Source organism: Exophiala viscosa (assembly GCF_022695815.1).
Source record: "Exophiala viscosa unplaced genomic scaffold EDD37scaffold_2, whole genome shotgun sequence".
Lineage (NCBI taxonomy): Eukaryota > Fungi > Ascomycota > Eurotiomycetes > Chaetothyriales > Herpotrichiellaceae > Exophiala > Exophiala viscosa.
The window spans coordinates 4,306,662-4,321,794 of record NW_026944354.1 but is presented as its reverse complement, the minus strand read 5'-3'; the positions used below and the strand labels follow the sequence as shown (position 1 = coordinate 4,321,794).

Genomic DNA, 15,133 nt, shown 5'->3' with positions numbered 1-15,133 from the left:
ATGTTTCAGTATGTCACACTATTACAAAGTATACCTGAAGCCTTTGTTATCCAATTCCGTCACGTCGTGCATTCCTAGCTCAATGGCCTCTTTCTCTTCATCCGCATCGACAACGCCCGCTGCCGCAGCCTCACGATCCCTCTTCTTGTTCGCGAGATACATATAGATGTACAACACGACGACGGCCACCAACTTGATGACATAGCCGATCAGCATGGCGATGTATGCCGAATGGTAGCCTGGAGCTTCGCTGCTCTTGAAGGTCTGCGGTCCAATGATGTTTCCCACACAGTAGCCGGTAAACAAGATGGCTGCTGTGAGCTGCTTCTTCGTGTACCCCGCGACGTTGGAGCTGACCATGGTCAAGGACATGCTGAAGCCCAGGCCCTGGAAGAAGCACAGCCAAAGGCCCACCATGCGACCCCATTTGTTGCTGTCAGGCAGTCCGACCAGTAAAGCAGCACCAGTGATACAGATCGTATTGGCAATGATCATGGTAATGCAGCGCAAATTCGGCCATTTCGAGCAGACGATACCTCCACCGATCAAAGCGAGAAATTGGATCGCGCCACCGGGGATTTGGAGATACTGCGTGCCAAGGGTGCTAACGTCGAACGACTTGATGACAAGACTGGTGAACTGCGTGATTGCGGAGTTGGGAATCTGCGCGCCCGTCGCCATAACGAACAAAATCCAGGTCTTTGGGTCGCGGAATGTCTGCCACATCTGATACTTCTTGAAGTGGTGATTCTTGATGCCTTGACGATTAGTCGATACGCGTTTCGCGGCGATGACCTTCTCGTCTTCGGTCAAGAATTTGGCGGTCGACGGCAGATCGGGGAGGATGAAAAGCGATACTATCCCCAATGCAATGCTGATACTGCCGAAGATGAGGAAGACGTACATCCATTTCGGGAGACCGGTAGTGATATGCCCGACAGCATAGCCGATGAGTCCACCGAACATTGTTGCAATCCCGTTGGTGCAGTAGTACGACTCCAACCTCAACGGCTGCTCGGCGGCGGTGTACCAAATGGACATGATGAGAATGAAACCGGGATTGGTCACGGCTTCGAAACTACCCAGGAGGAACCTGTTGACCGCCATGCCGGCAAAAGTCGTGCAGGCGGGCGTCGTGATCAATATGATGCCCCAAATGATTGTCGTGAATCCGATCACTTTGCCTATCCGGAGCCTCTGGAGGAGATAACCAGCTGGACACAGTCAAATCTAATGATCACATAACACCGGAGGCAGCGCCTTACCTGGATACTGAGCCCATAGATAACCGAAATAGAAGATCGATCCGAGCCATGAATAATCTTGACCGACGAGGTGAGTGCCCTTTTGGAGCCCGTACACGGAGGCATAATTGATTCCGTTCTTGTCCAGGTATTGCAGCAGGTAGATCAAGAACAAGATCGGGACTATGCGCAGATCTAGCTTGCGGAGAACCCTTTTCGATTCGGCAAGGTCAAGCTCTTGCTCGTCACTTCGCTTGTACAGATGATAGTTGTCATCGAGTTCCGAGGACTCTGTCGGCGTGTTGATGCCCGAAGGACTACCGTGCGTGGCAGTGATCTGGTCGACATCTTTGGATTCGTATTGTGCGGCCATTGTACTGTCGCCTCTCTGTTGACTGTTTACCCAAGGAAACAGCCATTGTTGTGTTGCGGCATGCGCCCGCTTATAAGAGAGCGGGCATGCTCGCTTCGCCAACCACGTGTATGTGTGGTATGAGATAATGCTTCAACAGCCAAGCTCCAGTATGGAGTGCATCCACCAATATCCCGCGTACGGTAGGATTCCGCGTAATGATCGATGGGTATTGTTGGATGAATCCCAGATGATACCATCGCCCACCTCGATCACGACATCCGCTAGTGCCTAATCGGGAAATTTACCTCCACGAAGGGGTATGCTGACGCAAATCTTCCACAGAATGTGTCTGCCGTGGAAGCTGTCATATTGATTTGTCCCAGACGTTCTGGCGGTAGTCGACCAGCGATGCAGCGAGCCACATATCCAGAAAGGCAGGTGGTATTGCCGTGCCTCTTGTCCGGATATTCGGCTATTGTCTTGCAGTGTTCCTGACGACAATGGGGGAGTACGAGTATCGTAAGGAAACTGTCAGGATCGTACAGCACTGGTATCGCTGGCCTTCCATCTCCAGACACTCCATTCAATCAGACCTTCATCATCCCAGTCGGCGACCTCTGCTTGCTCTCGACCCTCGTCAACAGCTTCCAGGCCGCCCGCTTCGAGGAGCTCCCATAATTCTCGGAGCTGTTCGAGATAGGCCACACGCTGGGCGCAAGCAATGATGACTCGAGAGGACGGGCCTTTGCCCAGCCACCGAATGATGGCTCCGGAAAGCAGCTCGGGATGTTCTTCTGAGTACACCACATCTGCAGCTACGACCACTTGAGCCTTGTCCACGTCGGCAGCATAAGTCTGCCCAGTTTGTAACACTAGCGACTCTGGGGTGGTCCAGTCTAAGGAGCCGCACTGGACAAGATCTTTGACGGAGTCGTTGTTCAGTTTGACGTTCGCAGCAAGTCCGGGCACGATAGGCGGCAGGTCAGTAAGTATTACGCGCGCTTTCCACAGTGCAGCAATAGTCAGGCCAACGAGACCTGTTCCAGCGCCGAGTTCCAGTACCGGTATGCCATTTGAGCAAGAGTAGTCGACATCAAGCTTATGCAGTATACCGGCCAGGACGAAGGAGGATGTCCAGGTCGTCAAGGTCAGATTGTCTGCGCGTAGATCGGGTTCCGATATGTGGATGTCGACAAAGGAATCATGGTCCCGAGGAACCTTGAAGGTGCGGGACATTCAAACGCCTCGTCTACGCTTGAAGAGCCTTGACGGACGATTTGATGATTTGAAGGTTTCCAAGATGCACAAAGGTTCAGAAGGAACAAAAAGTGCATGACACGTGACGCCAAGCCAAACAGACGTGGCAGCCTTGCAGTTGCAGCCTCGTCTCTCTTCACTTCTTGCCTCTTCCACGTCTTATTCTTTCATCTTTCTATTCATCATCGACCATTTCAATTTTCAGTGCTGCTAGCATTCTTCGCTATGCCGCCACATCGCCAGCCAGCAGCAGGGATGAGATCGAGCCTTATTGTCCTTCGGAGCTCTTTCTATTCTAGAAGGTGAGATATCCATATCGCCACCAATTGATTGTGGAACGGAAAAAGCAAATATACACTTTCACATGCGGTTGTTCCAAGTCTTCCTACTTCGACCATTTATCCAAACATACTCTTTTGCCTTTTTCTTCGTCTGACTTTGTCGAGTCCATGGCCTACTGGCCGCTCGCCTCTCATTGTTTCCTCGCAGATTATCACGTCAAACGTACGTTGCGGAGCCTTGCCGTATCTGTCCTGGGGCGTCAAAAACCGAGGTGATCGTTTCTTCTGCAAAGTCATTTCTCCACTCAAGGGTTGATCCCCGAGCCGCTTAAACGCACTGTGGCAATGAATGGTGGTGAAAACATGAAGTTCGATGCATGCGCAGCTGTCAGAATAACCTCTCGAAAAGCATAGTGACGATCTGATGGGCAAAACAGCATCATATGTCGCATGCCGGGCTTACCACCTCATCACAGCAGCTGCTCCCGCCTCTATCCCGAGCCGGCGCATCTTCCTCTGGGGCGTCCGCCTTTCGCCTTGTGGTGTGGATACAGTTCGTCCTGATAAGGCTCCTACCCCGAACGAGCCGCAACGCAGACGAACCATTATCCGATTCGGGAGAGGCCGCCGATCAATATCTCCCAGATCAGTTCCAGAAGCTGCATGGAAGTTGGTCTAACCAGGATCTAATCTGAAACCTCGTCATAAACCTGGGTTTCAGAGGAGAAAAGCAAAGCTTATCTCGACTTTCTCATTCATGGCGTTGCACTATTGGCGTGTGAGGCAAGAAATAACGGCCACAGATTGTGCCTCATGCGGGAACCCCTGCATAAGATTTGTCTTGACCAAACTGCTGGTCCCAGTAACACTGCCATCGGACATCATGCTCGAGCCCTACCATGGGATGACAACACCACCTTGATAGCGGCCCCGATGCCTTTCATGCAGGTTCTAGTTGAGATCGCCAGGGGTTGCTCGCGAGACGAACCAGCCATAGGATGAAGATGTCACCCATGGCAAGAACTGCGCCGTGACATATATCAATTCCTGGCTCCCTTCACCACGTCTTTGCAGCGACGATACTCAAAACTTACTCAAAGCCAGAAGCAACACCGCCTGCGTTCGAGATGAGTGCATATCCACACCCAACATCATGGCCTGCGCCAAACTACATCGACCCTCCCACGAGAGGGTCACCTTCATTGTTTGTGGTCATGATGGTTATCGCAACAATCGTGGTGGCTCTTAGGATATATTCACGCCGTTTTGTGACAAAGTCGCTCGGACTGGACGATGGATTTCTCGTGGCAGGCTGGGTGAGTACAGGACTTTTGATCTATCTAACCCTCCAGCTAATCAAACCCGAAGTTTCTGTCCATCGGAATGACCTTTGCTGAATACAAAGCCATGACTACCTGGGGTTGGGATCGCCATATTTGGGACGTCAACCCGTACAAACTTCCCAAACTGCGGATCGCAGCTTGGTTGATCGAGTTCTTCTTCCTCTGGGGCAACGCCTGCACAAAGATCTCCATCCTCCTCGTCTACCGGAAGATTACTTTGGGTAGCCACAACTACTGGTTCGTCAGGTTGACCTGGGCAGCAATTGGCTTCACCGTCATCTACACCGTCGGCTTGGGCTTGGAGCTGTTTCTGATCTGCCGGCCCTTCCCGTCCTACTGGGAATCCTACAGTCCGACTTACACCAAAAAGTCCACCTGCGGAGACGAGAAACCACCCTTTGTCTTCAGTGCAGCCGCCTCAGTGATATCCGATGTCTACTCGTCGGTGCTGCCCATGATGTTGATCCGGAACCTGAATCTGTCACGCAAGCAACGGATAAGCTTGTACGCCTTGTTCTCAGCAGGTCTGGTGACCGCCTTGATCGGCATCGGTAGAGCATATGTCTTTATCCACGTCACGACAGACTACCAGCCTAGCCTACACACGCACGACATCTCGTGGTGGGGCTGGCCCTTGCTCGCCCTTACGGACATCGAAGCCCATCTGGCCATCATCATCGCCTCGTTACCGGCATTGAAAGTCCTTTTCAAACGTCATCTCGCCTGCCAGTCGTCACAAAACGACAGCTCCACGCTGTCAAAGCCGCATTCGTTAGGACGCGCTCATTCGCGCCCAGCCCTGCGCTCGGAATCTCCCATCGCTGAGCACAGTATCACCTCCACACCGCGATTCAAGCGCTTGTTCCAGAAGGGCAATACCCCGTGGCGTCTTCAAGCAAAAGAGGACCCGCAACCAACTTCCAGTCACGACCTGGAGAGCCTTCCGGTTGAAAGGGTTGAAACGGGCACCAGCAGGCCTGTTGCTGACGCTCCTCCTTACATCCACATTGCGCAACTGCACAGATGTTATAGTCCCCATGATGTTCCGTGGTGATCAGCAGGTCTGATGTTACGAATGAGCGCTTTTTCATATACCTTTGTATAAATATGCAATACACGTGTACAACAATCGTCTGTTTGCCGTCATCAGTGCTGCCATCAGCATACGGACCAGCTTAGTACGGAAACATAATTCTGAGCGTTGAGCGTTGCTAGGGCTGAAGAAGGAGTCAGTCACTCACGGGCGGTCATCCTCGCCATTTGATAGTCAACCTCGCCACTTCCCAGCTTTGCTTTGTGTCCCCAAACTTCGCTAGCATGTCTTCAAGCCACTTTCCTTCCTTGGTCAACGAACCTCCAAGTGCTTTCCAAGCCATACGCAACGGATAGAGCACCATAAACTGGCCCATCATGGGTGTCGCGCTGGAAAGCTGATACTGAATGCTGCGGCATATCTCGACTGCGGCTTCGCGAGACAATGTTCGAATGTGGGCAAAATCCGCCTCACTCATATCACTGAGTGGTGTCGGTGTGTCTGAAAGTGGAATGGAAAAGAGTGCCTCGGCAGCCTGGATCAGCGCGGCGTCATAGAGGCATGTGTAGCTCGCTGCTAGTATGCTTGTGTAGTGCAGGTCTGACCCAAACATGTCTTGACCACGGTCACCGGCGTCGGAAGGAGAAATGGACACAGTTTGTGACTCGGGCAGTAAATCCCACTCTTTTCGCCAGCTTATCAGCCTGGTCAGGATGTCTAACACAGCAGCCGGCAACTCGGGGGAGTCGGGACATGTCTGAAGCTGCTCCTTGATCGTTGGAAGGACTGCGATGACGTCCATGAGAGCTTGTCCCGGGTTTTTAGCAATGTCACCGGACCACGGTATGGTCTTCCACTCTTCGCGTGCGAGGAACGTGGTTTTTGAGACGGCGAGAGAAGCGAGTATAATGAGGAAACGGGTTGTTTCGAAGACCGAGTGGAGCAGGTTGTCCTTGAAGGCATACGGTCCTCTCATCTCCATGACAGCACCGAGGCCGAGGGTATGCGTGATCCAGCCGGTGGGGCTAGAGAGGACGAGCATCTACGACATAACTGGTCAAAAATTGCGACGCAACAGGCTCCAGATCTCTTACCTCATATAATCCGAGTATCATGACCGATAGCGAAGTATCGTCCTGGGTGCAGCACGCCGGGTCGGCCAGATTACGATTCAGTGTGGATAGAGACTTGATATACGATACCGACCCTTCTTCCAAAATGGCTGGCGCTGCCTGAACCCTGCCGAAGTGGGCCAAGGCAAGTGACTGCAAGCAACGATATGCCAGGGGCGTCTGGTTGGTGGTAGCGTCAAAGCCAGGCCAAGCGCCTGCAGGAAACAGCGAGTGCCGGAGGTGGTGGAGAGAAATATCGTCACGGCATGGAGCGAGGCTGATTGTCCTGCCGACTGTTATGAGGCCCTGCTGCCCCGGGTCACGCTCATGTTCACGAGCAGCCAGACTTGAAGACTCGGGCTCAGGCTCAACCTTTTCCATCTGGAAACGGCTGTTTTCGTGGACGAATCTGGTGGCCGGGTATCCGTCGCACTCGAAGCCGCTTCGCTCGCAGCGTAGGCAGCATGGTTTGCGTTCATCTTTACCCAGCACGCAGGGTCAGAGATGCAGAAAAAGCATGCAGCGATGGAGAAGGAGGTGGACCTACCACATTTGACGCGACGCTTTTTGCATGTGAAGCAGCCTTTCGATCGACCTGGTCTACCCCCCATTTCTGCTTAGCAAGGCCCGCAGCCCTCCTTCCTCGGCCTCACGAGTTCAGGCCTGTGCGTCGTAAAAGGTAATGCGGTCGTGGCAGCGAGCAAGCTGGATAAAGCATGACGTGGTATTAGCAGCGCTGGGATCAATCTGAGGGTCGTGAAGATCGAACATGGTGGGTGGGGTGCAGAAAGAAGCCGATGCGGAGATTCTTTTTCTACTAAAGTCTTAAATCGACGTTAAATACGCTAGACCAAAGTGCTAGCCGCATACGACTTTTATATTTAGTAGCGGCGAGGTAAGGATAACCTAGCTAATGGGCTATCCCGTCGCCCGGACTATATAGGCTCGGAAGAAGGGCCTAGAGAAAACTTACTAGTAGAGTTACTCAAGAAGCGCTTGCTAGACTTAGACTTCTCGTATACTAATTATATGCGCGTAAATAACGACGTTATCGTTAGAGTGCTAACTAGGGGAATAGTTCAGGGTAGTAGAGAAACTACGTGACGAGCGTGAGGTAGATCTCGGGGAGAGTGACATACAAATCAGCGCCATGGTGAATGCAGACCATGGATGGGGGAGAATTTTAAGCACCTTCTCCGTCATGACCAATCAAAGTGTCCCGACCGCAAATAGGTCCAAAAGCGGAAATTGATCAGCGCTCTGGCACTCTGGGTGACAGGCAAGGCTGTGCAGACGCTAATGTACGGAGTGAAGCCGAGCATTCAGTACGTTTGACATCCAGAAGGACGAGCTGATGTCCCTTTTCGATCAACAAACCTGTGGCTTGGAAAGATCATCAGTCTTCAGATGAGCTGATGTTAGGTATAAGAACCATTGCTCAGGCCTGTCGAGGAAATTTGCATCCTCTTAAAAGCACACAAGGCACACTTCACTCACCACCTAACATCGGGCAAAATGTCATACGCCATGGACAACAAGCAATTCCAAGATCCGGAGTCTGGTCAGCCTGTCAGTGTCCAGGAGATCGAACACGCCCTCAGATGGATCCCTCCTCCACCACAATACAAGCAATTCCCAGGCATTCCTCGTCCAGTCGCGATTCCTCAGATTCAGCCCAAATCTCTCATCTCAGGGCCGATGCCATTCATGCGGGCATTCGCTCCATGTCTGCTGCCTCACACCATCACGCCAGAGCAGTTCGTCGCCTTCATCGACAATTATGCCGTAGCTGGAGCCCCTTCCCCAGCCTTCCAAGGAATGCAACTCGTGAGCACTGGCATTGGATTCGTTCCTCATCATTGGGCCCAAGCAGCGAGTGGTGCAATCGGATTAGCAGCTGGCGCCGGCACGCAAGTAGTCGCCGCCGCAAGGACAAAACTGTACCTGAAGAAAGTCAATGAGGACTTCTTCAACCGCCGAGGTCTCAGAGCGTCCGTGGTCGGAGATGACGATTTGAGGAACATCACTCGTGAAGACCCTCGACAAGCACCTCTTGTGCCTGCAAACCCGTCAGCGGGAGTAACAACATTTGCGGAGCGCAGGTTGAAGGCATTGGACCGGTATATTGCCCCTCTGAGCTTTGATGTCCCACCACCCGAAGCGCAAACCAACACATTGGACAGATTGAGTGCCAAACAGGTCAATGCCAAAATCAAAAAGAACAGAGAGAAAGCACTCAAACAGGCACGGAAGCATGGGGGCAGTGATCATGGCCAACACTTGGATCCAGGTGATGAGTCAAAGTCGAGGTCCAGGTCAGGCTCAAGGTCTTCCTTCGATGACCGGTATGGTCCGACCACTGAACTGGACAATTTCGCCGCCTATCCGTCCGGAGACTCGGGCTACCTGGCAGAGAATTATGGGAATCCAGCAAGCTATTCTCCAGGGAATCACGGGGTTTCATCCAGGGAGACTGGCTATCCAGCCAAGGACTTCGGCTACTCAACAAGAAATAACCCATATCCTCAAAACGATGGCTATCCACCAAGAGATGACCGGTACCCTCAAGGTAATGGCTATCAACCGAGAGACGACCGATATCTTCAAGGTAATGGGTATCCGTCAAGAGACACCGGCCATCCTTCCCGAGATCCAGCCCATGCACAAACAGAATCCAAGAAAATCAGAGAACTCAATCTCAAAATGCAGGAGATCAACCTCAAAGCCGAGCGCGAGATGATGAAAGAAGACAAAGACAGGAAGCGCGACAAGATCGATCGCGAACGTGAGAAGAAAATCTCTGAAGTCCAGGACAAGATCGACAAGGAGATGCGCCACGGACACAGTAGGAATTCTTCCGAAGACTTTGACCGCCCGAGAGACCGCTCGAAGCACGAGAAGAAAAGGGATCGGAGTGCCGACAAGGCTGAAAACAAGGACGTCAAAGCGGCTGGGAAATTGAAGTGGATTGTGATACAGAACTTGTGATGGACGAGGGAATTGTGATCAGCCACATATGCTCGATAATCTTTCCCGCGAGAGCGTCGAAGGCTTCTCGCATGTGTATCATAGCAACGGCAAGTTCGCTTGTGGAATAGGAAGTAGTAGGACAGTGTGAGCACGGCTGGATGGGAGGGCGAGAAAGAGATCAAGGGCAAGTCTGGGCGTTGATGAAAAAGCGGCCGCTGAGACTAGTGAGACTCTGACTCATCACCAGGAGTTAAAGCGGCGGGCCAAACTTCGCTGTGAAGCAGGCTCAGGCAGTACTTAACAATACCTAGGCACCTGGGTACTTACCTGCCAATCCTCAGGAGATTGGCACACAGGCTCATAAGAAGATCCCTCTCCTTCTTCCTCGATGTTACCATTTGCCGCTCCCTTTTCCGTCACTCCATGGAGATGCATGTAACTTTCCTCTCTGGCGAAGCGCATCAAGCGCCTCATCAATGAGAAAAATGTTCAGAGCAAAGGACAGTCCGAGAGGATGATTGCGGCCATGCTTGGAATAGCCACATATCATTGGTCTCCCGCAAACTGCCACTTTGCACATCAGACACTGATCACGTCGAGCGAGCCCTAAGGCACAAAAGACATGCTTCGTATCCAGCTGGAAGTTCCAGCATAAGCCGACGCCACGTCGCGCCCGCTCTGCTGCTCAAGGTAGTTCAAGATTCGTAACCTTCCCGACAACGAGCGTTCGGGACAGAGAAGAAGATGAAGGATTAGTATCTGGCAAGGCTTCAGCCAGGGAAAGCTACCCCAGCGGTACGGGCAAATTTGCTGGACATGCCAAAGACTTCCCAACGATGAGACTGTCAATCATTCGTCGAGCCCGATTGTGGCAGCCTACACAGTGATTAGTAATATCAAACCATCATGTCATCGAGGTGCAATGAGGGGGTGGGTCAATGTCGCGGAGTGACGGTAGTGCTGAACGGTAAATTGATTCGAACAGTAATTCGGCTGATGTAGCACGTAGACAATGCAACTGTAAACATGCCCCAATCAGCCAATTCTTCCTCTTTCTTAGGATGACGATTCGAACGGCGGACAATAATGCTGCATCAAGTGATCATAGTAAGCTCGTGTCGGTGAAGCATGGTCTCTTCGTCGCCTTCCCTTCACTTTTTCTTCTTTGCCTCTAGTTTCGACATAGCACCTTCTCTTACTACAAGGTCGTTGTGCATCGCTTCGCGGGTTTTGTACCCTCCAAGTTCCATGGCTTTGGTCACACTGATCGTAGTACCGACGGAGGCTGCCAGCTCAGGCCTAAGCTTTTTGAATCGAAGTGCTCTCTTCTCAGCCTTCGAGGGCTCCTTTGACTCTTCGGGTAGCACGGAAGAGGTTTGGGGAGACAAGCCAGCCTCGCCATCGTTGACCTAACACATGTCAATCTGGATAGGGACACCAGCATTCCTTAGTGACGTACAGTCTTCGACCCTCGGGCGGGTTCCATGGATGGGGTATCATTGGCATCTTTCGAAGCTTTCGGCAGCGTCGGCAATGTCGGTGGCGGGATAAGCCTCAGATCCATACCGAGATCGTAGAGTACCTGTCTTTGCGCCTCGAACAGGGAGAAATTGCCGCCAACAAGGCACCCAAGGAGGCTGGAGGCTGGACTATTTGGGTCTCGGTGCTCGTAGGCATCGAGTCGCTGGATAAGAGCTCGGTGCGCCGACGAAAAGCATTTGAAGATGTCGCTGATCAGTCTGCTACCGCCCGAGATATTGTTATCGGGTCGATTCGGATCGATGATGGTCAGTCTACCATCCTTGTCATTGAAAACATGCGGCATGTGTGATTTCTACCGAGCACGTTAGTAGGATCGAAACAAGGAGAGAGAAAGTACCTTGTCAAGATATTTAGGTGGATCCATTCTGATCACGACGGAGTTCCTGTCGAAGAGGTTTCCATAGAGGTTGAAGAATTCCACCAAAGCTTCGCCCAGATTGATCGGCTGCGATGATGCTGGTAAAAATTGTAACAGGCTGGTGACCAAGCATATGGTGGAGAAACCACCCAGTCCTCCAGTCGACACATCATTCAGCCCGCGGATCATCAAGTATTGCTTCACAATGGCCACGATGATTGGCATCGCCGGATATGATTCTTTCCATCTCTGAAAAGTGTCGATTGCAACAACACCAGAATCATTGTCGAATGACAGGTCCACCTTTAAGCCGCTGATTCTATCCACGAACTTGATGATAGGGACTTTGGCACCGCTGATGACCGTGATTGATGTTGGCTTCGCAATGCGGTTGTCCTTCAGAAACCTTGAGCACGAGAAGAGTAGGTTCTTGGCTTCTCGTTGAATCAGAGGCATCCCTGGTCTAAAGCCACGTCTGAGATAGACCAGATCCATATCAGCTGTAGGAAGGTACAAGCCTGCCGCATAGGATCCGAAGGCTTTCAATTCTCCTCCCGGCCAAAGTCTCTTAAAGGCGTCACGCAGGCGTTGAAACACTTCATCACGAACTGCTCGTTCGAAGTCCTTGGGTTTTACCCAATCATAGAAATCGATGATTTCTTTGTGAAGTCTGGCCTTGTCAGCAAATGGAATAGCCGCGAAGAGTTCACAAAAGCTTACGCCATTCCTGGTAGATCGTTCGAATCAGAAGCAACCAGCCAGGGCGCAGGGTCTTTCCCTGGTTTAGCTTGCCACTCTCCTCGTACATACTTGTCAGAATAGACCAGCGGATCAGATTGCGTTTCGAGGTTATATCTTCCAGTTGCATCCCCTCTCTTTCTTTTGCCGAGTACGTGTTCTTGTTTCATTTCTGCCGCAGGAGCCGGCGCCTCGGCCAGAGACATTGTGGCACCCATGGACTGTGAAACCGACTCTTCTGCGCTGTCTTCAGTGTCGGATGCGTTAACGTCAAAGGAAATGAAGTCGTCTGCGGTTGATTTAATGTCAGATTGGTTTTGAGCATCGACTCGCGCCTTCCGTATGAGTTTCAGTACGTCAGTCCGCTTGGCAGTGGCATCAGCGTCGCCAACAGGCGGCAGCGAGGTGTAGGGATCTGGATTGGACCATTTCGGTGCCGTTTGGACTGTGTCTGAAAGATTTGCGGTGACTCGAGCACGCTTCGCACCTCTTCCTTCGCCTTCATCTTCGGAAACCGCCATGACTTCTTCCTCGCTATCGGTGATTTCGTCTAGATTGCGAAATTTGAGGTCGGCATTTGGGTCTAGAAGTGAAGAATCTTCCACCTGGTTATTCAATCGCATTAGGGGACGTTCGGCGATTCTGGCGGGGTTGTAAGGTCTGCGGTACGGGTCTCTTCTGCGTGGACCGTCTCTTGGATCGGGATACCTAGGCCTCGGTCGATATGAGTAGTCGCGGCGGGTGTCTTCATCGCGTGAACCTCGAAAATAATACATGCCATTGTCCGCCTCGCGGGGTGGCCATGGCGGTCTGAAATCATCATCGCGGCGAGGTGGGCGGTAGGAGTCCTTATCACCATTGGCGCGACGGTCGCCTCCGCCAGGACGGTAGGAGTCCATCGCGGTATGCTGCACCTTGGCCGAAAGAGTGAGCGCGTTGTGAGACTCGACTGAGAATAATCACTCACGGCGCATCGCAAAGGTCGAGTTTTGAAAATTCGCGTCAATGACGGAAACCACGGTTGAAGCTAGACCATATATGGCAATATCAGCGATAAGATAAGAACTATTCGTATACTGTGGTACTTACTACTAGGTGGACAGCCACGAGTAAGGTATTCTAGCATTAATACCATCTCTTATGTAGGTAACTGCAGGGTAACGATTACTTCAACATCAAATTCTTTGAGCCATACTGACAGAGCTGAAGGCCTCTTGAGTCTCAAGGTCTGATCTGTGGCATTATGGATTGCATAGCTAAGAGCACTGACTACTCCTCCACCTTGATGTTCTCCAAGCCCAATTCCAAAGCACTGACCAGAACTTGATCCAAAGCATCCTCCTTGAAGCTGACTCTGTCAGTCCACCAGTGAAGCCAGCTCTCTGCTCGGGACCCTTCATCAGCCCGCAAAAGACCTGCACTCACATCAACAAGATCGGGCCTTTCGCGACAATGCCAGAAAACAGTCGCACCACAGATCCGGCAGAACTCTCGGAAACAGTCTTTGGAGCTTTCAACCTGCTGAAGTGTACCCATTTCATACCTTAGCCGTTCTCCATCCGCTTGGAGAATATTTGCTTTTGGTATGAAAGCCCAAGACTGGATGGGATACCCACTACCAAGCCGACAGGACCTGCAAGCACAAGTTCCAGCCAGGTATTTCGACCCATTCGCCCGAAGCCACCACTTGATATCTTGAGGATTTGCTGAGCTTGACGAATGATAAGGGACCAACAAGTCGGGGAAGGGCGATGAACAATGGGTTGACACAACACCTGGGCGAGTGATGCCGAAGTTCACGCCTCCACAGTGGCACCGCCCGCTGATCTCGTCGATGGCAGTGGCGTTCTCTTCGATGCTATCTGCATCGAGCCGGGCCTTTCGCGGATGGGACGGCTCGAGTGCAATGGCATCGTTGGTGGGAGACTTCTCGAAAGTTGTACCATTGGGTGCCTGGGCAAAAAGCGGTGCTGTGTTGTCGTCGAAGTGGGATAGGCAGACGGCAAGACCGCCATCTCTAGTATCGCCTACGAAGTCGTGCTGCATAATATGTTCCAGGCTAAGCACAGAAACATGCTCAAGCCCCACAACATGATCAACCGCTCCCGAGCAGACGGACCAGGAATCGTCTTTTACAGCGTGAACAAACATATGTGAGCCGCATACCGGACAGAAATACCTGCTCAGCTTGTTGGAAGAGTCGTATCTCTGTAACTTTTCAACAGCAGTTGGACGTTGTCTGATGGGGATGCGGGAGGTATAAAGCACACCGCTACTATATCGGCAGCTGTTGCATGCGCACGACGACACGCTAAATGGGATCTGCGAGTCCAACTGCAGCTTCTCTGCATTGATTCCGCAGAGGCAAGTGGCGATGAGGGTCGAGGTCATGTTGATCAAACCACAAAACACATTGCGGAGAGTCGTTGGATCATGAACAGGGTAGTCCAGACCCATCAATGCCCAAGGAGTAGCAACGGGATACGAGGCAGCTATTTCTAAGAGAGTGTTTTTGTCCAGTCAGTAATATCATAAGCTGCTGTGGTTGGATGGAATGTCGTTTGAAGCGTGGGGAGTAGAGTATGTTGGAACCCTGGAGGAGGTCAGGCACATGCGCGCCCATTTCCGCCTTGACAGGAATTGTTTGCTAGACGAGTGCCCTGCAGAACACGTCTTCGAATCATTTCATGCCTTGGAGACATTCGAGTGTAACAAGAAGGAAAGCTGAAGGCTGAGTGGTTTCGGTCCAGAACAAGAACGGGGGTCTCCAAGTATTGTATGCGAGGGGTTCTTAGTCCCAGCAAGACCAAGTCACAAATCAGCTGCGACGGAGTTGCCGAGAAACATTAAAACTTGCTCAATTCTCCCTCTCACCTCTTGTCTTTCTCTTCTTTCTCCTA

General features: G+C 51.8%; 7 protein-coding genes across 7 annotated transcripts; 2 read left to right on the top strand and 5 right to left on the bottom strand.

Annotated features, from left to right (window-relative positions):
* Window positions 1–1,873, bottom strand: EDD37DRAFT_300171 (MFS transporter). Its single transcript, XM_062811206.1, has 2 exons — window positions 1,266–1,873; window positions 1–1,214 (listed from the first exon to the last, which is right to left on the bottom strand). Exons 1-2 carry the CDS (start codon window positions 1,615–1,617, stop codon window positions 22–24), a joined length of 1,545 nt encoding a protein of 514 aa, XP_062674125.1. The 5' UTR covers window positions 1,618–1,873; the 3' UTR covers window positions 1–21.
* Window positions 1,874–2,982, bottom strand: EDD37DRAFT_300015 (putative methyltransferase-domain-containing protein). The gene has a single exon (XM_062811204.1). The coding sequence runs from the start codon at window positions 2,833–2,835 to the stop codon at window positions 2,131–2,133; it is 705 nt and encodes a 234-aa protein (XP_062674124.1). The 5' UTR covers window positions 2,836–2,982; the 3' UTR covers window positions 1,874–2,130.
* A 1,066-nt stretch (window positions 2,983–4,048) lies between these two features.
* Window positions 4,049–5,631, top strand: EDD37DRAFT_300006 (uncharacterized protein). The gene is made up of 2 exons (XM_062811203.1): window positions 4,049–4,453; window positions 4,506–5,631. Exons 1-2 carry the CDS (start codon window positions 4,265–4,267, stop codon window positions 5,532–5,534), a joined length of 1,218 nt encoding a protein of 405 aa, XP_062674123.1. The 5' UTR covers window positions 4,049–4,264; the 3' UTR covers window positions 5,535–5,631.
* On the bottom strand, window positions 5,577–7,471 carry EDD37DRAFT_299988 (uncharacterized protein). Its single transcript, XM_062811202.1, has 4 exons — window positions 7,173–7,471; window positions 6,608–7,104; window positions 5,722–6,555; window positions 5,577–5,613 (listed from the first exon to the last, which is right to left on the bottom strand). The coding sequence occupies exons 1-3, from the start codon at window positions 7,234–7,236 to the stop codon at window positions 5,728–5,730; spliced, it is 1,389 nt and encodes a 462-aa protein (XP_062674122.1). The 5' UTR covers window positions 7,237–7,471; the 3' UTR covers window positions 5,577–5,613; window positions 5,722–5,727.
* Window positions 7,472–7,934: 463 nt separating this feature from the next.
* On the top strand, window positions 7,935–9,799 carry EDD37DRAFT_299913 (uncharacterized protein). The gene has a single exon (XM_062811201.1). It carries the CDS (start codon window positions 8,141–8,143, stop codon window positions 9,611–9,613), a length of 1,473 nt encoding a protein of 490 aa, XP_062674121.1. The 5' UTR covers window positions 7,935–8,140; the 3' UTR covers window positions 9,614–9,799.
* Window positions 9,800–10,550: 751 nt separating this feature from the next.
* On the bottom strand, window positions 10,551–13,380 carry EDD37DRAFT_624635 (topoisomerase TRF4). The gene is made up of 5 exons (XM_062816176.1): window positions 13,323–13,380; window positions 12,216–13,269; window positions 11,475–12,165; window positions 11,055–11,429; window positions 10,551–11,004 (listed from the first exon to the last, which is right to left on the bottom strand). Exons 2-5 carry the CDS (start codon window positions 13,130–13,132, stop codon window positions 10,747–10,749), a joined length of 2,241 nt encoding a protein of 746 aa, XP_062674120.1. The 5' UTR covers window positions 13,133–13,269; window positions 13,323–13,380; the 3' UTR covers window positions 10,551–10,746.
* A 37-nt stretch (window positions 13,381–13,417) lies between these two features.
* EDD37DRAFT_624634 (Mss4-like protein) lies at window positions 13,418–15,060 on the bottom strand. The gene has a single exon (XM_062816175.1). It carries the CDS (start codon window positions 14,688–14,690, stop codon window positions 13,503–13,505), a length of 1,188 nt encoding a protein of 395 aa, XP_062674119.1. The 5' UTR covers window positions 14,691–15,060; the 3' UTR covers window positions 13,418–13,502.
* Between the last annotated feature and the right edge of the window lie 73 nt (window positions 15,061–15,133).